The 26913-nt window shown below is 41.4% G+C and overlaps 1 protein-coding gene across 2 annotated transcripts; it reads right to left on the reverse strand.

Annotated features, from left to right (window-relative positions):
* Window positions 1–367: 367 nt before the first annotated feature.
* SERPINB5 (serpin family B member 5) lies at window positions 368–25983 on the reverse strand. 2 transcript variants are annotated; one of them, XM_075921372.1, is made up of 7 exons: window positions 25931–25983; window positions 19996–20173; window positions 12876–13013; window positions 8435–8552; window positions 6258–6400; window positions 4503–4670; window positions 368–2497 (listed from the first exon to the last, which is right to left on the reverse strand). In XM_075921372.1, the coding sequence occupies exons 1-7, from the start codon at window positions 25966–25968 to the stop codon at window positions 2105–2107; spliced, it is 1176 nt and encodes a 391-aa protein (XP_075777487.1). In that variant the 5' UTR covers window positions 25969–25983; the 3' UTR covers window positions 368–2104. The 2 variants fall into 2 exon arrangements, with proteins under 2 accessions (XP_075777487.1, XP_006122951.1); XM_006122889.4 differs by having other exon boundaries at window positions 25818–25972.
* Window positions 25984–26913: the final 930 nt, after the last annotated feature.

Here is a 26913-nt window from a genome sequence, read left to right on the forward strand (position 1 = left end):
AATCTATCAGAAGACCAGGATCAATTGCACCATGCTGACTTGGGAGGCTTTGAACCCTTAGAAATGAACGCTCGTTTCTAGACAAATAAAATAATCTTCAAATAAATTTCCTGTTTATATCTGGTCTGCAAAGCTAGAAGAGATGCTTAGTTCAATTTAAAAAAAACACCTACACATTCAATCTGGAGATGCAGTAACCACCTTCCCTGCTGCTGCTATGACCATACAACAATTTTCTTTTTAAAAGGATCTCCAAAGCATAATACTATCCATCCATAACATCCATAGTACAGGATTAAAGGAAAGGACTGAATATAAGAGAAACAAATTTTTGGCCTTTAAACCACAATTTAAAAGCAGATGACAATTCTTTTGATAATTCTTTATTCTGAATGGTATAAGGTAAACCAATACTGAACTCATGCAGGGGGGAATTAAATTTATATAGAGTGCTGTCATAGATAGCATGAAGACCCTGTTGATTAAACATTAATAATTTTTCCATTCATTTCATCAGGAATTAAATACCGTAAAATCTCGAGTATAATGCATACTTTTTCCCCCTTTTTTTTAGCATCAAAGACGGGGTGATTTTTTTTTAAGTTTTAAACTCACCCTCGGCAGGCGCGAGCTGGACGGGGGCGGGTGAGAAGGCATGGGCTGGGCTGGGCTGGGGGCGGGAGGGCTGGCAGGCATTAGCTCGGTTCGCCGGCAGCTGGGTGGGGGAGGCTCTCCTGGCAGGCACGAGCTCGGCTGGGCAAGGGGCCCCGAGGCAGGTGCCAGCCCCTTCTTTCCTATGCATACTAAAATCTCAAGTATAATGGGGGTGTGCATTATAGATAAGAGTTTAGTTTATTCAAGAATTCTGACCTTTAAAAGGCAGATGCGCATTATACATAGGTGCGCATTATACTTGAGATTTTACGGTATATTAATCTAACCCATGTTAATTTCTGGATTTCCATTTTACACATCCCATTAACTACTGGGATTGTCTGTCTACTTCAGAAATAATAGGCAACACAAGCCTAAGACACCTGTCAGTTCTGTTCCACAGCAAATATTCGGTGCATTTAGTATTTCCTGTTTTCAGTTTCAGAATATACACAACATAGACTCTTCATAGCTGAAACTGTCACTTTGCAGTAGTGTAGTTGAGGATAAACCAGCTTCTCATTTGAGAAATATGGAGTTCAATTTAGATTAATTTACCCACTCATTTTTTTAATTATTTCACCACTGCCAATGCCACTCTGTTAACTTACACAGACTGCTAGGTTTCATCATTTAAGAGGCATCGTTAGGAAAATTCCCAACTACAAGATCCTACACTAGTGTAAAGTGACATAGCTCTATGGAGGTCACCAGTTGAGAGTGCTCATTGTCACTGCTATAAAATATTATCATCAATTAATTTGTTATTTAGCACATTTCTTCCCTAGATATCATTGCAGTTTATGAAGGTGAATAAGAATTGTTAATTCCATATTACAGATAGAGGCCCAGTGTCTATGATGGACTGCATAGACACACTGCTCTACCATAGTAGAGTCTTATTGAACCCAATAAATTTCTGCTTACACACACAACTGTGCTGGTATGCAATCAACCACGGGGTCAGAGCTATAATCCCAAATGTCAACACATTTTTTAAAGTGGAAATACACAATGAGATTTGGGAAAGCTTCTGGACTCAGCAGAAGGTAAATCTATGGAAAACTAAGACAGTTTTCATTAGGAAATTCCAGATCCCTCAGAAATTCCAATTCACTGTATTCCAGGAAAATAGACTTTGATTTCATTTTCTTTTAGAAAAAGAAATGCATCAGAGAAACAAATATTTGTTGCTGGAGACGGGATATTTCCTGATGAAACATGTTACATTTCCTGTGCTGTGGTAAATTCCTTATTTTAGATGAGTGAAAAAAAGGATTAAAATAGCATCACTGTATATGACTGCTGCATGTGAAAAGTACATGGAGCTGCCCGTTTGCAATATAAACAGCTTAGATTACCTTTAAATGGTGATATTCAGAAAGCAAAGCTTTACAGAAATACTAATCACAATAAGTGGATTCTGCTTTTCTCAGTAGCTATGCCCTATTTATGGAGAACAAAATCTTCCAGAAAAAATAATGCTACGAGTTTTGTTGTGCTTAAACAAGAAGATAAAAGGATGGTCAGCTTTAAATTCATCTTTGTGTTGCAGGATCCGACATCCTGGTACCTCTAACGATTCAGCACCTTCTTCATTTACTTCCAGAGAGACTCTGTGGATGATCTGTGACAAAACCGTGCCCTTAGTCTCGGTCATTTCAGAGAAGTCTGCTACATTCTCGTCGAAGACATCTGTCATCCCTAAGCTTTCCAGAATGGGCTTCAGATCATAATCCCCTTCCACCTTAAATTTAGGAAGAAACAGGTTCACTTTGGTATTGGCCATCACACTGGGATTGGTCCACTGTACTAATGTCTCAGGAGTGAGTGCCTGTTCAAGCTGAAAAAAAAAAAAGGAAAAGGAGACTATTAATTGTCACTTTAAGAGGAAAAAGACACTCCCCGCTGCCTCCTCCCTTCAAAAGATTAGGGATTTAAACTTGCCCTTGCTCTCTAGTAATTATCATGCCTAAGGATAAATGGTGCCTTCAGTTACACTGATATAACTCTGCTTTAACTCACTGGTATCAGTTACTATAGTAGGGTATGTCTACACTACCACCCTAGTTCGAACTAGGGTGGTTAATGTAGTCAATCGAAGTTGCAAATGAAGCCCGAGATTTAAATATCCATCTTCATTTGCATCTTGCTGGGCGCCACTATTTTTAAATCCCCGGTAGTTCGGACTCCGTGCCCGTGGAACGAGGTGTAATGGTAGTTCAAATTAGAAAGCCTAATTCGAACTACCTACTCCGTGCCACGTGTAGCCACGGGCACGGAGTCTGAACTACCGGGGATTTAAAAATGGCGGCACCCAGCAAGATGCAAATGAAGCCCGGGATATTTAAATCCCGGGCTTCATTTGCAACTTCGATTGACTACATTAACCACCCTAGTTCGAACTAGGGTGGTAGTGTAGACATACCCGTAATTCCATTAAATGAATATAATCTGGGTCTTAGCACATTATAAGTACTATGAGACTTATCATTACAACCATCCTATGAAGGTAGTATCCCAGGAAAATTGCAAGGACAGGATTAATGATTTGCCCAAGGTCACACAGCAAGTGAAAAGGAAGAGCTCATACATGAACCAAGGCCAGCTGGTTCCCAGCTTGTGAACAACGGAATGACTTCTATTTGAATTATGCAAGACTCCAAATTCTGATATGGATCTAGATCAGCTTTGTTGGGGTTTGCAAACATACTTTTCATTTGGCCCAAAGTCTGAGGGATGTGCAGAGCAGGGGATTTCATTAGGATGTTCAATTTGAATTAAGGAATGTCTCATGATGTGAATGCAGTTTCAATGTATAAATGGCAGTACCCACAGTGTGTTAGCACTGTCATCAGCAGAATTAGGGCCAGAATCCAAGATTGACTTGCACAGAGGCCAGCGGGGCTTTGTCCCTTCACATCTGAACTATGAATGAAGATGAATTGCATCCATGTATAACTTTACTATAAAGTGACACTAAAGTAGTTCATGATTAGAAGATGCTTTTAAAAATATCTTGTAATTCATGTGCAGTTACTGTTTAAAAGAAGCAATTTGTTAGAGATAGTCAGGCACCCTTTGCTCAAAATTAGGTGTTAAAAGCCTCCGTTACGCCTCACAGCTATATAATTAGTCAGATCCATTGACAAATGAGGTAAACTGAGGCATCAAAAGTGAAGTGACTTTTTTTACTTTGCACATGTTGGGCTGCAAAGAGAACCCAACAACCATGACTATAGGGAGTAGGCCCAGAGAAGTAGTTAGGTCCTAACTACCCTTGATTTCAACAGAAAGATAAAGTGGGGGAGGTATCATCTTTTATTGGACCAATATCTGTTGGTGGAAGAGATAAGCTTTGAAAACACTGAGTAAGTTCTAAAGCTTGTCTCCCTCACCAACAGAAGTTGGTCTGATAAAAGATACTGTTTCACCCACCTTGTCTCTCTAATATCCTGGGTCCAACACAGCTACAAATACACTGCAAACTTTAATTTCAGTGACAGTTAGGAGCCTACGTACCTTTGCTATGATCACCAGGCCACATATACATTAACTTGGAAACTAGATCACTTGCCCAGATTTGTAAAGGCATTTAGATGGCTAAAGAGGCAGCAGGTAGGCTCTACAAAAGCACCTGGTCCTAGATGCATCACTTCAATTGATTTCCTTTAGCTGAGGTGAAAATACAGTTCCACAAATATGACATCAGGTGCACAGAAGCAGGAGAAGATTAATTCCTAAGCAGCCAGTATCCCTTTCCCTTCTAAGTAACTTGAGAGAAATATAGAAAATATATCTTATTAGCAGAATTATTATGAATGGAATGCTTCCCTTGTTTTTCTTACCTGTTCTAAGCCAGTGGTATCATCTTCAATCTCTTTTGGTAGCAGAATAAGCATGCTAATGTGCTTGTTGAGGCAAGGGAGCTCAAGGATTGCCGTTTCTAATTCCTTTATATGGCCCAGGCACAATGTAGCTTCCACATTCATCATTTGCACTGGTTTTGTTTCACTCTGTAAAACATACAGGGAAAATTTGGTATTTCTTCCTTCACAACAGGGATGGAAGATAGGAAAGTGTGCTTGGATGGGAATTGTACCTTGCATCATTTCTTTGGATTGGGGCATTTGTCTTCATATCCAGAGAAACCTATCTAGCATCATTACAGAATGACAAACATGGATGGCTTAATGGAAATGACTTTCTAATAATGGTGGATCAGGATTCTACTTCATACATTGAGAAACACTTTGGAGAGGTCTCTGAAGACAGGAGACTGCCTAAGATGGGTGGCTTATGGTACCAGTTTCATTGTAAATTACATTTTCTAATATCTAAAGGCCATGGCAACATCAGTCAGCCTAAATCACTTAATTATGAAATGGTTGAGGCACAACATAAACAACACCAGGTAGCCAAGAATTGACAACCATTCTCCTACAAGAAGAAAGTTATGAGTGCCTCTTTTATACAATCTTATATTTTCCATAAGCTATTTTAGTACTAGTTTGAAATAAACTTTTGGAGTCCAGCCATGCAATCCAGCCAACTGTTTCCTGTCATTAACATTTTGACTATTGTCAAACACAAAACTATTAACTGATCCTGAGCTGGACTGAACAAACCTATCCTTGACACAGCAAGAAAATAATGGTCTTCATTACAACAGTCAAGGAAATACTATTTCACGAAATAACATAATGAAATATTGTGGCCTGAAATGTTCTAAGTTTGTAGATGACCTTCACATAGGTGCCTCAAAGTTGTAGCATGAAAATCTAGATAACTTTGCACCATCTCCTTGCTGAACCTGGGCACTGTTGTCTATACTCTCCCTTGAGAAAACTGGCTTAGTGTCTCCCCACCCTAATAAAATGAATGTTCAGATGGGGAGAGGAAAGCATTTAGAGGGATGGGCACGAATTGGGAGTACGTCCTCTCTGAGAGGTGTGACTAGCCTTTGCTAGAGCTGTTTACAGTCTCTGGGTTATGATGGAGTCTGATGTCTCTGGATCAGCAGGAATTATTTAAAGTGTGTTGTGCTTTCTTTAGTCTCTGGATGGCCCACAGGCTATAACCATTCTCTTGACAGAGATCCCACCACAATGATCTGCTGTTCTATAACTTCTAGACTTGGATTTCTGCAATGCAAACTTCTTCAGGATACTTGGGGGATCTCTGAAGGCTTCAGAGCTGGGGGGGGGGGGCATTCTAAGTGATTAATATCACTATTCTGTGCTCTGTGCTGGCTGCCTCTTTGGTTTAGGTGTTGTTTCTGGTATTGGATCCAACTTCTGGGGTGCAGTTGCTTGTCATACTTCTCTCTCCCTCACATAATGGCGGTTAATGTTTTCTCTTTCTGTCAGTCAAACTCTAATGATAGTGTAGTAAATTATCTAGTAATTCTTCAGATTACAGAAACACCAATACATTAAAATGTTATCTGGTTTAAGGCACCCTGGTCAAAGAATAATTGTGAGTCATGAGCTAAATTACAGTTTAGTAATACTGAAGATTTCTAGCTCTTTGTGCTGGATTTATTTCTTCCAAACTTTTACTTACTTTGAGACAGGATGCTTTAAATGCATTTCCAAACATACCTTGTTAATTTTAAAGGGACATTCTTGGATTTGTGCCTCTGGGAACTTCTTCATCCAGTTGGTTACAAAACAAGTCGCATTAACCAGGAGGATCTTAGTTTGGTCATCTATACTCCCCTCAGTCAAAATGTTCTCAAATTTTCCTGTGCACATGTGTTTTAAAAAAGGATGTCATTAATAGAATACAGCAATATTGTTGTCTGAACAATTGTTTAATACTGAGGTTGGCTAGACACTATACTCACATATGAGAAAATTTAATTCGAGAGAGAGCTGTAGAATCATATGACTGGAAGGATCCTTGAGAGGTCATCTAGTCCAGTCGCCTTCACATATGGCAGGACCATCTCTGACAGATGCTTGTCTAACCTGTTCTTTAAAATCTCCAATGATGGAGATTCCACAACCTCCCTAGGCAATTTATTCCAGTGATTAACCACCCCGACAGTTGGTCATTTTTCTAATGTCCAAACTAAACCTCCTTTGATCCATTTTAAGCCATTGCTTCTTGTCCTATCATCAGAGGCACTACAAGCTACCTGCACAATCCCATCTGTGCCACTCCTGGAAAGATGTAATCCTGAACCACGTACATCTAATTTCATAGTCCTAACATCAGGTGCATTAGTGACTCAGAGATCCTGAGTGTGCTCAATAAATACACAGAGCTATTAAGCTTTGTATTACCAAGTAGCAAGTGCTATCAAACTCTGCAGAGGGCTGGCAAAAACTAGGAATGTTGTCCCCTAAAGTATTCTCCATATGCTGCTCCTTGGACCCTTATGGTACGTCTACACTGTACACTGATTTCAGAATAAACTATTCTGGAAGAAATCATTCGAAATAGCTTATTTCAAAATAGCACATCTACACGAGAGGGAAGCCTCGAAATTAGCCTGAGGCAGGCTTCCCTAATATGGACACCCTATCTTGATTTAAAGCACTAGGGAATAATTTCTTTGAATGCCCCTGGGAAGGAACTATTTTGAAGTAGCAGCAGTGGAGCATCCACGCTGCAGCTATTTCATAGAATCATAGAATCATAGGACTGGAAGGGACCTCGAGAGGTCATCGAGTCCAGCCCCCCACCCTCAAGGCAGGACCAAGTTCCGTCTACACCATCCCTGACAGATGTCTATCTAACCTGTTCTTAAATATCTCCAGAGAGGGAGATTCCACCACCTCCCTTGGCAATTTATTCCAATATTTGACCACCCTGACAGTTAGGAATTTTTTCCTAATGTCCAATCTAAACCTCCCTTGCTGCACTTTAAGCCCATTACTCCTTGTCCTGTCCTCAGAAACCAAGAGGAACAAATTTTCTCCTTCCTCCTTGTGACACCCTTTTAGATATTTGAAAAATGCTATCATGTCCCCCCTTAATCTTCTTTTTTCCAAACTAAACAAGCCCAGTTCATGAAGCCTGGCTTCATAGGTCATGTTCTCTAGACCTTTAATCATTCTTGTCGCTCTTCTCTGTACCCTTTCTAATTACTCCACATCTTTCTTGAAATGTGGCGCCCAGAACTGGACACAGTACTCTAGCTGAGGCCTAACTAGTGCAGAGTACAGCAGCAGAATGACTTCACGAGTTTTGCTTACAACACACCTGTTGATACAACCTAGAATCATATTTGCTTTTTTTGCAACAGCATCACACTGTTGACTCATATTCAACTTGTGGTCCACTATGACCCCTAGATCCCATTCCACCATGCTCCTTCCTAGACAGTTGCTTCCCATCTTGTATGTATGGAACTGATTGTTCCTTCCTAAGTGGAGCACTTTGCATTTCTCTTTATTAAACTTAATCCTGTTTACCTCTGACCATTTCAAAATAGCTATTTTGGAATAGGCGTTATTCCTCATGGAATGAGATATATAGAAGTCAGAATAAGCCATCCGTTATTTTGAATTTATTTTGAAATAACAGAATTGCTGTGTAGTTTCTTACCAGGATAATCTAGTCTGGGAAAAACATGCAGTAGAAAAACTGAACTATGTCTGAATATAATTAATATAATTAATGTTAATGATCACACTAAAAAAGTATGCTCCTTTCTCTTTCATTATACATTTTATATCTGAAAATGTTAATAAACATGTCACAAGGGAACAGAATTCTTGTTTTTCTTCAGAGATGTTAAGTAGGATCTCGTGGATTAAACTTCACTTACCATCAGTTAGCTCTGAAACAGATTGGTTGATCTGCTGCTTGGTTTCCTCAGTTTTTTCTTTGAAGTCTACAATTTCCAATTGAGATGGAAAGGGTCTCTTGGTGGCACTGATAAACTCCTGAAAGACACAAAGAGCTGAATAGATGCTTGGTGCTATCTGATTTTATATTCTTTTCATATTAGGTTCACTTGACACAGAGAGATCCTGTGAGTGTCATGATTCAGAGATTCAACAGAAGTCAAGACTTAGTTGTATTACATAAGGGAATAAATTGGCCTAAAACCTTTAAAAAGTGCCCATTGAACTGCAATCTGAGGTAATAAAAATGACACCACGTTCAGGGTCCTGCTATACTGCACGATTATTTCCGAAAAAGCTATTCTGGAAGAAATATTCTGAAATAGCTTATTTCAAAATAGCCCATGTACACTACAGGGAAGCCTGGAAATTAGTCCGAGGCAGGCTACCCTAATGTGGATGCACTGTCTCAATGTAGAGCCCCAAGAAGCACTGGGGAGTAATTACTTTGAATGGCCTGGGGAAATGCTATTTCAAAATAGCAGCAGTGGAGCATCCACAGCTATTTCAGAAGAGGCCTTATTCCTCGTGAAATGAGGTTTGCAAATAAGTTGCCCATTATTTCAAAACTAGCCAATTAGCCCGTCATAAGATGGGATTTTCAGGTCTCTCCTCCACGTCGGTTTTCTCTCCCGAGCCTCCGGTCTCTCGCTCTGTCTCCGTCTCTCTCTCTCTCTCTCTCTCTCTCTCTCTCTCTCTGTCTCTCTTCTCCTCCTCCTACCTCCCCCCCCCTCAGCTCTCCTCCACCTCCTGCCTCTCTCTCCTTCTCTTCTCCTCCCCCTCCTGCCTCTCACTTGGGGGACCACGGAGTCCAAACGGTCACTTGCACCACTTGCTCCCATGCGGCGGCCTGGCTGAGCGGTACAGAAGTCAGCCGAGCACCGCAGCGGGAAGTGAAGGGGAGCAGTGACGTTCACGGCCAGGGGGCGGGGCCCGGAGCCGCTGTCACGCCGCACGTCACCGCCCCGTCCCCCTTCGCCTCCCGCCATGTCACTCAGCTGACTTCTGTGCCACTCAGCCAGGCTGCCACAGGACAGCAAGCAGCTGTTTGGGCTTCCGCGTGGCAGCCCGGCTGAGCAGCGCAGAATTCAGCCGACCGCTACGGCAGGAAGCGAAGGTGGGCAAGGCGGTGACGAACATGGCCAGGCCCCACCCCCTGGGCATGTACATCACCGCCCCTCCCCCCTTCCCCTTTCACTGTGGCACTCAGCTGACTTCTGCGCCGCTCAGTCGGGCCACCACGGGGGAGCAAGCGGCGCAAACAGCCATTTGGGCCCTGCACTCCACATGCAGCACGGGCCGCCCAGAGGGAACAGCCAGCATTTCAGGCAACAGCGCTGCCCAGAGGGAACAGCCAGCATTTCAGCGTTACAGAGTCTCAGACACTGGGCTACTATATATATGATTATTTCAAATAACAGACTAGCTGTGTTATTAGCTGTTACTAGCAGAATAACGGATGTTATTCTGAAATAACGCTGCTGTATAGACGTACCCTCAGGGTCCTGCTATAGAAAATGATTGATAAAAGCAGACTCTTCACATAACCTACATCCTCGGTATCCTGAGAATACATTTGAAGAGCATAATGGATGTTATTAGGTGTCCACTAAAATCAGTTTGTAAAACAGTTTACATTATAGTTTTGTTTTCACAGATATTTGTTTTCTGGGGGAAAAATACTTTTAGGCTGAAAATTCCCATGCTTGGATTCTGTCCAAAGGAGATATTTTTTTTAATTTTGAATGAAATCTCTTCAGCCATTTTTGAGTTTTATAAGTTGAAATGCAAACAATCACTTTCCTTTTCTTTAATCTTAATTGTCTCATTTTTCCCACACATGCCCAAATGAAAAAAAAACTGGACTTCAAAACCTGGCACATGTAGTCATTGCCTGTGTATGTAATTTTGGGACACACTTACATGCTCCTTTTCTTTTCTTTTTTTTTAAACTTTGGGCTCATTTGTTTAAGATCTGGAATAACTTGGGGTGACATAAATCCTTAACCCAGCAACATCAATGCCGATTGTGACTTGAAGCCTTTTTACTGTAATGAGTTCAATTAGTTTAAATATTTATTCAGCTGTAAAGAAGCTGGACAATATTCTTATCCTGACATAAATGTTTAAGTTAGCAGAAAAGGTTCTTAACCATCTTAATCATATAGGTTATTTTAAGAGCTGGTGCTACCTTATTTTCCTTTTAAAAAAAAACTGGCCGATGAAATGCAAATAAACCCTATTAAAGCAAAGTTAATTGCAGAAATGCCTCAGTTAAGGCATCAGCTATAATGTTGATGTACCTCTGTTGCATGTGGTAATTCAGAACTGATTGTCAGGATAAATATCTGTATCTTAATATGTAGCAGCTCATCATAAACGACTTGACATAAAATGACACAGGACGTGCCGTGCAGAAATGTTAATGCTGCTGTTAGAAGCTTAACTTTTCCATTGTCTTTTTTTGTTTTTTAACTATTTTTATTATGGAAATTTAACATTCTACCTTGAACATTACTTAATTTGATGGTCTTACTTATTTAAAACATTATTTCCATCTAATAATAAATATTGCTACTAAACAATAGAGGAGCAGATCCAATAACACTAATATAGCACACAGCTTACAGGCCATTTTATTTATTGTTTTACAATATTGTAATTCCTATAATACATGTCTATCAAAGATCATAACACTTTGTCTCTTGACCTTTTATAGAAATCATCAGGTGATACAGATTTGACAAAGTCTAATATACCCTCTAGAGTATATATCACAAGAGACTTTTACTTAGCTTCCAGTAACCACTCAATACTTTCAATTAAAATTATGTACTTAAAAATTTCAAGCCTCATGTTAGGAAAAAGAAATTGTAATTGGGGAAAGCTGTGGAGTAATTTTGAGGGGGAGAAGACAATTTTTTTCTTTGGCCTTGTTTTTCCATAATTTAAAGTGACACTAGCTTGATATCAAGTCAGTTTCCAGATGTGAGTAAAAAATAGTTTTGGGTTCAAGATTACCCCTGTCTCCCCATTCTAATTATTCTGGTTTTACAATAACATTTTCCTATTAGGGAAATGGCCCATAACAAATAGGAGAAACTGACTCTATGAAAAACAGTGAAACTGACACTATGCAGAGTTCTGTTAAATGTTCTGCCTGGGGAAACAGAGAAATAGATTTTTGGCTATCTTTAGGTGATTACAGTTTCCCAGGTAAAACGCATTTAGGCAGTAATGTTTTAAAACTGGTGAACAGTGTGTTGCTAAATTGTACAGAATCTTCTAGGCACAGAAAAGTAATTTATCATATAAGATGGGAAAGGGAGACTCAGAGAGGGGGAAAAATTGATGTGATCATATATTTAAAGATTATTGAAATGCATGTGTACAAGGATGCAGAGTGAAGATAACACAAGCAACTTTAATTCTGGCATTTTGTAATTTTTAAGCACTTTGTAACTTATTTTTAAATTTCAACACTCTATGCTAATGTATAGCCAGCTTGAAATTAGTAAATTACCATTAAATCAATTTTAAGTAAAGGGTTTACTTTCTACAGTTACTACAATAGCATGGATAGGGAGAAATTTTTATTATTAATAACTTGTATAATGTCAACGGTAGACTAAGCATTTTGATAAGTTGGTTTGATTAAAAATCATTTAGAGAGAAATACAGATTAAGTGGAAAAAGACATTTTAATTCTGAGATCAACACAGTAATAGCCAGACATAGTCTATTTTATCAGAACTAGCCAATTAGCCCGTAATAAGACAGGTTTTTTAGGTATCTCCTCCACGTCGGTCTTCTCCCTGAGCCTCCGGTCTCTCGCTCCGTCTCTCTCTGTCCTCCTCCTACTGCCTTCCCCCCTCTCTCTCTCAGCTCTCCTCCGCCTCCTGGCTCTCTCTCTGTCTCTTTCTTTCACTTCTCCTCCCCCTCCTGCCTCTCACTCGGGGGACCGCGGAGCCCAAATGGCCGTTTGGGCTACGCACTCCCCGTACTTCAAGGGAGGCGCTGAGCCCAAACGGTCGCTTGCGCTGCTTGGTCCCACGTGGCAGCCTGGCTGAGCAGCGCAAAAGTCAGCCCAGTGCCACGGCGGGAGGCGAAAGGGGGGCGGGGCGGTGATGTTCACAGCCAGGGGCCGGGGCCTGGAGCTGCTGTCACACCGCATGCAGCATGGGCCGTCCAGAGGGAACAGCCAGCATTTCAGGCAACAGCACCCCCCAGAGGGAACAGCCAGCATTTCGGCGTTACAGACTCTCAGACACTGGCCTACTATATATATGATAACCATAAGATCTGTTTGGCCAGTAATACCTTGGCCAAGAAACCTACATAGTGTATAACTTAACTACTTACCTTGATAGGGTTAAGAGACTTTTCTACATAGAGCCGTCTGACCATTTTCAGTGAAAAGAAAGAGTTGAGTTTTGAAACATCAGACGTTACTGTCTGGAACCCAAATGAAACATCTTTGACGTCTTCTAAATGGAGTGTCTGTTAATGAACATATTAAGATATTAGGTGTCTTTCTTGGCCTTAAAACCCCTTCCTGTTCAGTAAAAAATAATACTAGTCTGTGGCCACTGATATTGCTCCTTATATTTACAATGGCAACAAAGTTTTCTTCTCTGCTTATAAGCCCTGTTTGCAAATTTCACAGAAATCTCAGATCCTGGTACTGCAACTTTATTTGTGGAAGTAGTTCCACTGAAATCAACAGGACTACTCATGCAAGTGATGCTAATCACCCTCAGCATTGGACTGTCACTGTATCCACAAATTCCAATTTCTCCCCACCCCTCCCCCCCAAAAATTGATTAATCTCTTTTAGGACTGAGAAAATGTCAATCTTAGGATCAGGACAACTGAATCTTTTTAAACATTTGAAGCAAATTACAGATCATTAATTATAACTTTGAGAGTAAGGAAATGTTACTATTTTTTTACTTTAGCAACATTATTTTTACCCATTGACCTTGAAACAATACGGTTTCAGTAGTTCAAATACCTTTTGCATTTACATCTCCCTAAGAATTAGTGTACAGGACACAGTAGTTTTTAAACAACATGTTATAGAAACTCTTTGGAGGTTGAGGCTACATCTACACTGCAGGCTTCTTGCACAAGAACTTTTTGTGGAAGAGATCTTGCGCAAAAAGTTCTTGCACAAGAGCGCATCCACATTGCCATGTGCTTTTGCGCAAGAGAGCATCCACGCTGCCATGGACGCTTTTGCGCAAGAAAGCTCAGATGGCCATTCAAAGAATGGCCATCAGAGCACCTGTGCTTTTTCTGATAGCGGACTCTTGAGCAAGAAACCCCTGTTGTCCATCCACACATGTCTTTTTGCGCAAGAGCTCTTGCACAAAAAGGATTATTCCTCAAAGAAAGGGCAATAACTCTTGAGCAAAAAGCCCTGTCTTCTGATGATCTACTGTACTTTTTCTTGTGCAAAAACATGCTTGTAGTGTGGATGCTCCACGAGTTTTTGCGCAAAAACGGCCATTTTTACGCAAAAACTCTGCAGTGTAGACGTAGCCTGAGGGAGATGAGGAAGCAAAATTGCCTAAAGAGTAATCAGACACCAGCAGCAACAGTGAGGTGAAAAATACAGCTGATGATTGGGTAGCTGACTCAGAAATTAAAAGCCCAAGCTTTTAAAAATCATGAGTCAAGTTCCAAAAGATCATAAGAGTGCCTTAAAAATTATTATTTGTTTTAGTGTTGAAATCTTTTAAATTGTCTTCTGGTTTCTGAGCCCTTAGGGTGCACATTTGTCACATTTTTATGCTTTTTTTTTTCCTGCAACCATGAGGTCCAGAAACATTCCTTTTCATGCAAGCAGAGGGGTTTTTTACATAATCACCTGCCTCTAAGGGTACGTCTACACTGTATGCTTATTTCAAAATAAGCTATTCCAGAATAGTTATTCCAAAACAACTAATTTTAAAATAGCATGTCTACACTACAGGGAAGCCTCAGATTTAGTCTGAGGCAGGTTTCCCTAATGTAGGCGCACTATCTCACTTTAGAGCCCCAGGAGGCACTGGGAAGGAATAACTTAGAATGGCCCTGGTGAGGGGCTATTTCAAAATAGAAGAAGTGGAGCATCTACAGACACCTTATTTTGAAATAGCCATTTTAGAATAGGTGTTATTCCTCGTAGAATGAAGTTTACAGATTTTGGAATAAGCTGTCCATTATTTCAAATTTATTTTGAAATAACGGAATGGCTGTGTAGACACTCGTATTGTTATTTCAAAATAACACTGGTTATCTTGAAATAACAGTGCAGTGTAGATGCACCAAAGAATTGGGGTTTTAACAAAATCCCCAAATATTATGAAACTCATAATAAAATCCCAAGAATTGAAGATACTGCTGTCCCTTTAAGCGTGAATGCTGATTTCTGCTTTTGGACAGTGGAAGGAAAATGTCTAGCAGTTTGAATTTGAAGAAAGCCTTCTAAATGTAAAATGATTGATATCATTGATATCATTACATGTGCCATACTGCTTAAAAAAAATAAAGCCCTGCCTACCTCTCCTCCACACCTCACTGGCCGTTACAGTGTCTATCTCAAGTTCCTGAAATGGGGAACGGGGAATAGTAGACAGTAATAGCCCCTCCCTGATACCATTCCTTCCCCTGAAAATACATAGGGGCTGTGTCTAGACTGCATCCCTTTCTCGTAAAAGGGATGCAAATTAGACATATCACAATTGCAAATGAAGCGGAGATTTAAATCTCCCCCGCTTCATTAGCATAAAAATGGCTGCCACTTTTTCCCGGCTCGGAGCTTTGCTGGAAAAAAGCACCAGTCTAGACGCAGATCTTTTGGAAAATAAAGCCTTTTCCGAAAGATCCCTTATCCCTCATCTTAAAAGATCCCTTAAAACTGGAAACTGACCAGCAGCGGCTGAATCGGACACGCCTGGGGCAGAGCAGCTGGAGTGCTGCTGAGTTGGTCTGGTAGCGTTGACCCCTGGTGTGGCGGGACCAACCCGGCAGCACCCCAGCTGCTCTTGGGGAAGCCTGGGGCAGAGCAGCTGGGGTGCTGCTGGGTTGGTCCCGCAGCGCCGCTCCTCGGTGCTACTGGACCAACCAGGCAGCACCCCAGCTGCTCTGCTCCAGGTGTTCCCAAGTCAGCCACTGCTGAAACTGACCAGCGGCTGACTACTGGAAGCCAGAGGCAGAGCTGCTCTGCCCCAGGCTTCCTGGAATCAGCCGCTGATCAGTTTCAATAGCAGCTGAATCTGGACACCTGGGACAGAGCAGCTGGAGCACTGCCTGGTAGGTCCCCGCAGCGCCGCACCTCAGTGCTGCGGGGACCAACCCGGCAGCACCCCAGCTGCTCTGTCCCAGGCGTCCTGATTCAGCCACTGCTGAAACTGACCAGCGGCGAGAAAAGCCTGGTCTGCTGCGTCCCCCCACCCAGCAGACCAGAGAGATGAGGAGCGGTTTTTCTCGCCACAGAGGACGCGGGCGGCGGGACCGCCAAGACATGCCGCGGTCCCGCCGTCCGCGTCCTCCGCAGTGAGAAAAGCCGCTCCGCATCTCCCTGGTCTGCTGGGGGGGGGGGCGCTAGCTCCGTGTCTCCCTGGTCTGCTGGGGGAGGGTCTCTAGCTCCGTGTCTCCCTGGTCTGCTGGGGGGAAGCGCCCCCGCGCTGCGGGAGGCGGCGACAGTGGGGGAGGCACCCCACACTAGCTGCGTCCCCCCCCCCGTTCGTAACTAGGGGTCTGACTTAAGTCGGATTGACCTAACCAGGGGACTGCCTGTATACTATGTCCTCCTGGCTCCTTATTTATCCCCCTGCAAGTGTAACATTTAAGTGCCCAGCAGGTATAGGACAGCACACAAAATGATTAATAAAATGTTCAGGATGATTCCTGAAATTTGACTGCCTAATATATAGGGCATTACATTTATAGTGATGCTGTATAAATACCAAATGGAAGTATAACCCCTGCTGAGAAAAAGAAAATCTCGGGGGTCTAGACAACAGCACTACGGCACTGTTTCGGGATACTGGACTATTCCACATCTTTTAAACAAGCCCATTATTTTGAAATAGCTTTCAAAATAACAGCCTCACTGTTTGGACGTCCCTGTAAACCTCGTTCCACAAGGATTAAGGGATGTTTTGGAATAGCACTCTATAATTTTGAAATAAGCTATTTCAAAACACACTCGAAATAAGGTGCACAATTTGCATAGGTCAAATTGCATAGCTTATTTTGAGCTACAGGTGCAGTGCGGACGCACCCTTTGTCTCCATCATCTTCTTTCCAGATGTACAAACTGCTGGAAAGTCTCCACCTATTGGATATCTAAAGCATCTGCAGCTTTAGTAACTGCTTCATATATGCTCTAATTTCCATACAGATATATTTCCCAAGATTAAACAAGGTAGGAGGCTTTTCATGAGGAGATAATGGGTGAGGCTTGGCCAAGACAAAAACTTGTCTTTGTTAGATGTACAGCAGGGTAAGACTTTTCAGCACTTTGCACATCAACTATACTTCCAGAGTTGTATCAGGGCTTGTCTATGAGATCTTCTCTCACCTAGCAAGGAAGGGTATGAATCTAGGCAAATTAGCTTGCCATATAGTAGCACACAGGTTAGACACCACTATGAGTTCTGTAGGGCACGTTGATTTATGGCAGTGGTTCTCCAAGTGTGGTCTGTGGACCACTAGTGGTTCATGGCCACCTCCCAGGTGGTCCATGGTGGGAGCTCATCAGCCCCCATTGGCCATAAAGTCAGTACTCCGTTTGCTGCTCTGTTCATCTTTACATAATTACACAACCATGGCAATCCTGTGTAGGGTAAAAAATAACTTTAAGTATTTCCACTCACATAGTGACATGGCAACTATGTGTAATGTCATTGCCACTCCATATCATGATGCAAAATCATCATGTATAGCCTTAACTTCATGTTACAAAATCCTACTCCATTGCATTGTTGTACATTACATTAATGCTAAAGTTCAGGGAGGGAAAAGGGCATGGTTTGGTGATGCCTTGTTCTAGTGCATTAAGTCTCTCATGACTACTTTCTGAAGAGAGGGTGGCTTTCATTGCCTATGGAACTGTTCAGCACTGGCAACAGGGGTCAGGCCTCTCCACGCTCACCAGCAGCAGTGGAGGAAACAGAGCAATGTGGCCCCAGCTTGCTCTGTTCCTCTAATCGCTTTGTTCCACTTCCCACCAGGGAGTATGGGGGCAGTTCCATGCCTTCCCCAAGCAACAAGCTAGGGGAGCAGAGCAAACTGGGGCCACATTACTCCACTTCCCCCACCCCTTCCAGTGAGTGTGGATGGGCAGGAACCCTTCTGTTGTCCTGGGCCCCAGCCCTGCTAGTTACATAATAATAGTGAGTGAGGGGGAAGGAGATTGCTGCTAAAGGTGCCACATTCCCCCCTCCCCCAGAAACCCAGGGACTCCAGCCCCACCAGCTACTGGCCAGTCTTTTGCCTCTCCTGCCCATGGTGTTGGATGGGGCACATGCTCCCTCGTGCCTCCTATGTGTCACCCCGCCAGTCATGCTGAATTGATCTGTGAAAAAAAAAGCCATTCTCCAAAAAGTTCAGTGGTCTCAGTTGTGCACTAAATGAATCCTGGTACTACTGGGGAAACTCTGTGCCACCGTGAATGTGGAAAATTCATGTACCAATGTATTTTCTGTGGATTATTTCCACAGAAAATACTTTCTGCCAGAAAAGTGATAGAGATGCAGCCGTGTTAGTCTGTTCTATCTGAAACAAAATACAGGACTACGCAGCACTTTAAAGACTAGCAAGATGGTTTATTAGGTGATGAGCTTTCATGGGCCAAACCCACTTCCTCAGATTAATTTATGCCAATTTTCTTCCACAAATTGATCTGAGGAAGTGGGTCTGGCCCACGAAAGCTCATCACCTAATAAACCATCTTGCTAGTCTTTAAAGTGCTGCGTAGTCCTGTATTTTGTTTCTGCCAGAAAGGCGCTGCAATTACTCCTTCTGCCACCAGGGGCCACTGTGGCACCAGAATAGGGAGCAGCTGCTGCAGGGCAGCAGCAGCCTCAGCTGCAGATAAAAGAAACAGATTGCCTTGCTCACAACACCCTACCCATGGAGCTAGGTCAGGAGACAGGGGATATGGAAGGATGGACAGCATAGGATTCATGAGGCTGTTTGGGGGGTCATAAACTGGTATTCAGGAGTGCTAGTGTGGGGACACATTGGGGCAACACTGAATAAGAGTGAGAGTGCAGGACCAAATGGGAACAGGAGGAAGGGGACACATGGAGAAGGGCGTGGCGGAGTGGTGGTGCAGGGACACATGAGGACAGGAGAGCCACATGGGTATGGGGTGCCTGAGTGGGGATGCAGGGCAAAATAGGGGGAGGAGGTGCAGGGGAAAAGAAATGTAGTGGTACATAGTGATGGGAGAGGAGGGTTGTCTGAGTTGGAGGTGCATGGACACATGAGGCTGGAAGGTGCAGGGATACATGGGGCTGGTGGATGATGTACCTGACTGAATGGGAAAGGCAAGGGTCTGCGTGGGGGAAGCTTCCTAACAGTCCTTGCACAATCCCCAAAAAGCCTGTTCCATACTTCTCCCACCCACACCCAACAACATTCCATGTTCTCACCCAGGCTTATTCCCAGCAATTACTTCTCTCTCTCTTTCTCTCTCATCTCCTCCCCTCCATTTTTCTTGACTCTCCCAAGCCTTTGCATTGCTTCGGAGTGGTATGGGAAAGACAGTTTTCCATTATAGTTTAAATGAATTAAATAAAGGCCAAAATTTTAACAGGGTTCAAAAAAGAACTAGATAAATTCATAGAGGTTAGGTTCATCAATGGCTATTAGCCAAGATGGGCAGGGATGGTGTCCCTAGTCTCTGTTTGTCAGGGCTGGGAATTGCCTGCAGGGGATGGATCACTTCATGATTGCCTCTTCTGTTCATTCCCTCTGGGGCACCTGGCATTGGTCACTTGTTGGCAGACAGGATACTGGGCTGGAGGGACCTATGGTCTGACTGAGCATGGCCATTCCTATGTACTCAAAGTTCTGTATTAATATGCCTAGTAAGAAATCTATTTGTCAAAAAACATTTCCTGTATCTTTCTTATTGTCTGTATTGTTACAAACATACCTGCTGACAGGTATTTTGAAATAAATTGCCAAAATAATTGAAATAACATGACTATATGATATTATTTTCACAAATAAAATATGCAGCATTCTGCAGAACTTTTAATTTTTAGTCCAGAATTCTCCAGGAGTAAATCCTGCTCTGAAAGAAATGCAAGGTTTCGTGCAATTCTGCTACCAGCTTTCCCACACATTCACATGATGGAAGAGCTTTTACTGCATACTATTACCTAGCAGGGGAATTCAGCCTTAAAAAGAATAAGTAAATGAATAGTTCATAATGGACAGATGCATAATTTTACACCTTTAAGTGAAGCTAGAGGCTTACCTTTGTCATTTGGGTAGCGGTGTCACCTTTGGTAGCTTTATATGCCAAAGCCAGAGACGTTGAAGTACACAATGGTGCAAAAACAATATTGGCTGTTTTGTCCTTCTCACACAATTTTTTGAATATATCAACTGCAAAAGCAGTGTTTGCTAAACGCAGAGCATCTATAGCCATTTTCCTGAAACAAAAGATAAGACCAAGGTAACTAAAAAATTCCCAGTCAACCTGTGGAATGCCCTTCCAGAGAATGTTGTAAAGGCCAAGACTGCTCCCTCATTATTATTCAGCGTTGCCCCAATCTGTCCCCACACTAGTACTCCTGAATACTAGAGCAGGGAGTTTGGATTACATGGGGTAAGGGTGCAGGAGGGCATACAGAGGATTGAGGAACAGGGTCTGGGAGAGGGTAGAAGTGTAGGAGGGGGGGAAAGGTTAGAGGGGAGAAGGGGATGGTGTGCCAAAGATGGGCTGTGGCCAGGAGATGCTTACCTGTGCAACTCCTGGCCAGCAGCCCAGCAGGTTTCTCAGCCAGACTCCCTGCCCTCCATGCTCTGCAGGCCACTCAGTTCAGCGGGCTACTGGGGCAGGGCAGGCCATGGGTCAGATCCAACAGGTTGGCAGGCTGGATTTGGACTGCGGGTGGTATTCTGCCCACCCCCACCTTAGTCTCTATTCTCCAGAAGCAGGGAATGGGCAACAAGGGATGGATCACTTGATAATTATCTGTTCTATTCATTCCCTCTGGGGCGCCTGTCACTGGTCACTATCAGAATACAGGATACTGGGCTAGATGGACCTTTGGTCTGCTCTGCTTTATGGCCATTTTATATTAACTATCACGCACTCATGGTGTAAAGATTTCTGGGTAGCAACACTGATTGATTGTAAAATCAACAGCATCTTTGCCAGCAACAAGAGGGGGAAGTTTGATCAGATCAAGATAGAACAGTGCATGTTGAGGCTAAATTTTTATTTGCTTTATTTTTGATGTGTATAATTAAAACACAGATATTTTAAAAGTATCTCTCCTACACCTCAACACTGAGATACCCCTTTATTTGTTTCATTGAACTTCATGTCTCTTGGTTCACAATGAACTGTTCCATCAAAGCCCATGATAAACGTTTGCACACCTCCACCTTCTAATGCAGAAGTTCCCGGTCTCAGACTGGTACTGGTGGCCCCATCACTAGTGCTCATTGAAGTCAGGCTGGTCAGGATTTTCTAAGAAGCCTGAATGAGTTAAGTGCCTTGTTGTATCCTTTTGAGACTAAATTGCATGAAAAATCAATTGAAGTTGGATACTGATACTATGCAAATCCCAGCTATGATGCTGACTTATCATTTCCAAATGTTTACATTGCAGTTGCTTTCCTAAGATTTTTCTGTGTAAAAAATTACTGTCATTGCCACAGGGGTGTTTAGGTAATCTGTGAAATCAGGAAGAGTAAGGGAGGCATCCTTCAAACAATCTTTGTCTAAAAATGTGGTTCTTGCTATGAAAGTGTCTGGGAACATTTTGATCTTGTAGACTGTCAAGTTATTCGGAACAGATATGAGCCAAATTCAGCCCTTGTGAAAGAAGGTGTGCCTCAGCTCTACTGTAGTCAATGAGGCACATTTGAATAGCAGGACTTAAGTGTACATCTGGATTTATAGACAAATATGACTCATGGTTTAATTAATCTGGGCCTGATCAGTCCCTGATGCAATGATGTCTAGAAGATGGGAATGAGAAAAAACTCACCTTAACTGCGCCACAGTTTTTCTGTGATGTTATACAGAAGGAGATAGAGAAAAATATCTAAAATATTAATGGCAATGGGAGTCTTGCCATTGACTTCTATAGGATTAGGATTGTACCATGAGACCTTCGCAAATGGCTCTTGGCTATGTGCTTGGAATGAACTAGGAAATATCTGTATTGTTTTCTGTGAATATGGTGCATGTCTCTCTGAAGTTGTTTGTGATGGGTCACTTGCTGCAGAGTTAGATCTGAAGCAAAGGTTAAAGGAATCAGGCTGCAAAAGCTTAGATAAGAAGCCTCCCAACAAATACTCAAATACACAATAGCCAAGTGTATAGCTACTCCTCAGCCCCAACTTTGGGTGACGCAGGACAGTGTTTTGTCATGGCTGAGGAGAGAGAGGCTATAGCTACACTATGGGGCTTTATCAGAAAAAGGTTTTTCAGAAGAGGTTTTTCCAAATTTGGCCTGTCTATAGCAAAATTACAACAAGCATTTGTTAGGTAGGGCTGTTACAATCTCACAGATTTTTATATTTGCCTCCAAATTAACTTCTAGGTTCAGATCCTGAGGATCCACAGCCAGAATTTTTACCCCTTGACACGACAGATACTCAAAGATCCTTTTATAAGAACCTTTAAGTTTTCTCAAAATTTCAGTGAATCTTCACTGTCTAGTCACTTCCCTTATAGATGGGCCTTTTACTTGACTAGCTACTTAATATTTTTTTGCATTCTCAAACATTTACTAAGCTATTTTACATCTCTGTTATCATAACCTGAAAAGTTATTAGTTGATATAAAGAGCAGAGTATGGATATGTGATTCTAGTGATGTGGTTCTGTCTGTAATGAGGTATCTGTTCAGTATTGCCTGGTGCTTGGACTGTGCCATAAGTTCTGTTCATTCCCTCTGGGGCACCTGCCACTGGTCACTGTCAGAAGACAGGATACTGGGCTAGATGGACCTTTTAACATACTGTGAAAGAATTTATATTCACTGGTAAGTGCAAAGATTTTTGATTATGTAAATTCTAACATTTGTTTGCCTAACCTATATATGTGTAGTGTGCATGCATGTACATACGCTGAAAAATGCTGCATACAGCACCCTTTGGAAATGTGGCCTTTACTATTTAGCAGAGACTTCTAAAATAAACAAGAGTATTCATAAATTTGTATGGGAATACATATGTGCACATATTATTATGTCCCTGTACACTAGAATTATCTTGTCATCTTAATAGTCAAGTTTGTTTTATTACAGAGAACCTTTTATAAGATAAATAGCTTTGAATTGTTTTTAATTAATTTCTATATGTAATTCTAGTTTTGCTTTTGTGAAGCATTTGGAAATATCTTTAGTCTAAAAGATGCTACATTCCAAGATCATTGAAATATATTGCACAATTTAATAATATGAATCAACCAAATGACATCATACAAACTCCCTGTTTAAAAACGCACCTAACGTATACTGCACTCTTGCAAGATTTTCTCAGTGTCCGTGAATATTAGCAATGAATTGATTTCCTCCCACTATATAAAAGTATCACAGGGTGTCTTTGAGGAAGAAAGTTTTAAAAACATTGATTTTTAATAAACATTAAACCCAAATAGAAATGTAAATAAGGCGTAGTTTGCGTTACTAGGCTTAGATCCACACAGATATTAGAGAAAATAGGGAAGAATAATTACCCTGTGTCCCAAATGTAACAATACATCTATCAATCCTTTGTATTCACAGGGAAGGAATCACCGTGGATGAATAAGTGAGGGAGGGGAAAAATGGTACCAGAAGAAAAGAGTCCATCTGAGTCAAAAAGAAGGCAAAAGAAAAGAGGTAAAGACCTCAAAGTGAGGACAAGCTTTAGGTAACTGTTCAAAGTCTGTATTATCTTCCTTAACAAAATTGTTCAGCATCACACAGTACCAGCATCGTACTCTATCCATAACCTTCAGATCATTGGTTTTAATCATCCCTTGACATGGACCAACCATGGTCAGTTAGGGGTGAATGAGAGTCTCCTATCAGAGAAGTATGAGATTTAGAGGTTTTTGACTTGATATATAATCTTTAAAGCTACTGAATTCAATATACAGTAAAGGAATATCAGGGTCCTTTTAAGGTTGGAGAGCCTTGGGCCATGTCCCTCATTTCCCTGCTATTGAAACTTTGGGAACAGGAATAGCTAAAGAAAGGAGTTTTGGGACTTCTACTGAGGAAAATCCCATCGGCAGACCTCGAAAGACCACGCTGATACATTTCTAAAAGAGGCAAACTGAAGAGAGACCCAACTCTTGAGCCTTTAATCACAGGAAGGAGCCAAGAAAAAATGGAATTGGGATTTTAAAAACTGAAGCATAGGCTCTGGCTGCATCCTTCCTTCCCCACCCTAAGAAAATAATAGATCAGCATTTTCACAGCTGTGCGAGGCACAGTGACATCTTTTAAGTGCAGTTTGATTATGATCCTGCATTTGATTTAAAAAACAGTGGTAGCACAAGCTTCAAATACAAAAAGCAAATGGGAATTTTAGATTAAGAATAAGCTTGAGGACTCCTGGTTGAAAGAAGTTTTTGGTGCAATACATAGTTTTAACTTCACTTCTGAATGCAACAGAAATCTTCAGAGATAGTAAAGAAGCAAACCTAATCAGAGACCTACATGTAGCATACCCCAGGACAATATTGATATTCATGTTGAGACCTGGCTGGTTCAGAGGACTGGTACTGTAATAGGAAGCTCTTAATCACTGGTTCTCTTGTTTTGAATCCAGCTGAATCAGGTTCAGCAGCAACCAAATATTGTGAAAGTGCTCTATGGAAAATGACTTTTGTCTCAGGCCAGTTTTGAAAAGATTATAATCTAGAATGACTACCAAATAGGCATACTTTTTGGCAGTCTAAGTTGTAGTTAAATTACCCATGGAGAAGGACCGTCTATTCTAAGCAGCAGTAACCCACAAGAAGTATGGCGCACCCCTCTGTGCAGCACTGGGCAGCCTGCTATCTACACAATCCTAGGAATAATGATTGGACTTTAATTTCTGGGACCGTCAATCTGACCAATCTGTCCACTCCAAGATTGAAACTTGGTCACCTCTCAGAGTAAATAGCGTCAACATTCCATGCCCACGCTTGACATGTAGAACATCAGCCTTTAAAAGGAAAATGGGCTCAGTTCAATCCTCAACCTTTAACTAGTTTATATTGAGGGGGAAAGGTATAAAAGAACCAGAAGGATTTTGTGTTGTCTTTTTAAAATAAGAAGGAAGAAAATAAGACAAATTCTTCTATTGGCAGATCATCCAGTGACGTGTAAAAGCCCCAATACATGAAAGATTTGATCTCCTCTGAACTGTCATTTTTTTAAACTGAGCAAAGTACAGGCCTGCTCTGTTGACTTCAGTGGAAGCAAAGAGTTTTACATTGATTTTATTGGAAGAAAGAAAAGGTCTTGGGTCAGGAATATGAAAGAGAATCGACTTTGGGGAAAGAAGACAAATTGAACCAAAACATTTACCATGCTTAGACCATAAGGAATGAATTAAGGAGACTAATAGGCATGTAGAAAATCAAAACGATTATTAGGTTAACAGCTTCACGGCCCAACCTAGCCAGGATTCGTCATAGTATACTGAAAGCACAGCAGAACATACACACCCATATAGAAAATGACAGGAATATTCCTTCTGCAGCACAGGCTCTTACAACACATCTAATAGTCTATATCCTAGAATGCCCATGAAGGGCGCACTGAACATGTAATACACAGTCAGCCTATTTCAAGCCAGAGAAAGTAATTTCTACAATAGAAAATATGAAGTTTTTAATCATAACTACTCTAGACAGACACAGCTGCCTGATCTTTTTCACTATGAAACACCCTTTCAGTGGAAAGGAAGGTAACTTAGTAAAAGCAATTGGCTTTGGAAAGTTCTACTGAATGAAACAAAAGAAATATATGCAGCAATTTAAAATACTATTTTTTTCTTATTGCCTTTCTATCCCCCATGCTGATGTTTTGCAGTGGATATTAGTTAGAGGGAGTAAACAATTCTGATCTGCACTTACCTTCCTAGGCAATAGTCCTGGTAAATGAAGAGACAAAAATGAAATCGGCACAGGAGAAAGATCTAAGTGTTTGTGGGGCCACCACACAGAGCAGAAAGAATCAACTAGCTCACCTGACCAGTAATGCCACTCCCACTTTCCCAATCTTCATTTGTGCACAGACTCACTCTCGCTCACTCTCTCTCTCTTTTTTTTTTTTTTCTTAATCATCCTTTTTGGCAACTGACACATAATAGGAAAGCAATGATTCAGACAGGAGCTGCTGTTGCTTGCACAGCTCTCATAAATAACTTGTTCCAGCAGGCAATAGCAGTCTTTGGATGTTGCCTTCTGAGCATTGGAAGGAGGGAGAATCTAAAAGATAGAAAATAGGAGCAAATGAGCAATTAAAAGATCTTATTACCAAAAGCAGTGCTCCAGGATACATGTAAACTCAGGCCACTTGGAAAAAGGAAACACACACACACAAATAAGCCAATTACATGCATGTACGTGGCCACTTTAATCCTCTCTTTCCCTTTTTTATTTAACTCCCAAGAATGTTTCACTAATATAGAGTGGTTTCTGTATATATTTAACTTTTTTCTTAAAATAAAAGGCATTCTCACTGCAAATACATTTGCTCTGTCTGAATGGAAAAACATAGCGAACACTTAACACCTTATTGAAAATTAAAAACAACTGTACAAAAATATACAATTTCCTTAGTAAACTTGGTGATCTAGCCAGGTATAATGTTGTCACACATCTATTTGTAGTTTCCATTGGAGACACTATTGCAAAATTAGAATATAGTCTTGCCTGCTATACACAGTAAGTATGGAATTCCACTCAGAGGTTATTCAAGTGATTGAAGGCCAAAATTACAGACCTTATTGAGGCAAAACTTCCAAAGAATATAGAATTTGGTCAATTTTGAAGGAGTTTGAAAGACTTTAGTATGAAAGGCTCCATGTACCATGTCTTGATTCCATTGAAATCAACAGCAAAACTCACAACTACTTCAACAACTATGTAATATGTTATTATTTAGAATACATTTAATAATAATGAGGAATTTACTATTTTGCAGTTGGCATTGTGATACCAACAGAAT

Source organism: Pelodiscus sinensis, chromosome 2 (assembly GCF_049634645.1).
Source record: "Pelodiscus sinensis isolate JC-2024 chromosome 2, ASM4963464v1, whole genome shotgun sequence".
Taxonomy (NCBI): Eukaryota; Metazoa; Chordata; order Testudines; family Trionychidae; genus Pelodiscus; species Pelodiscus sinensis.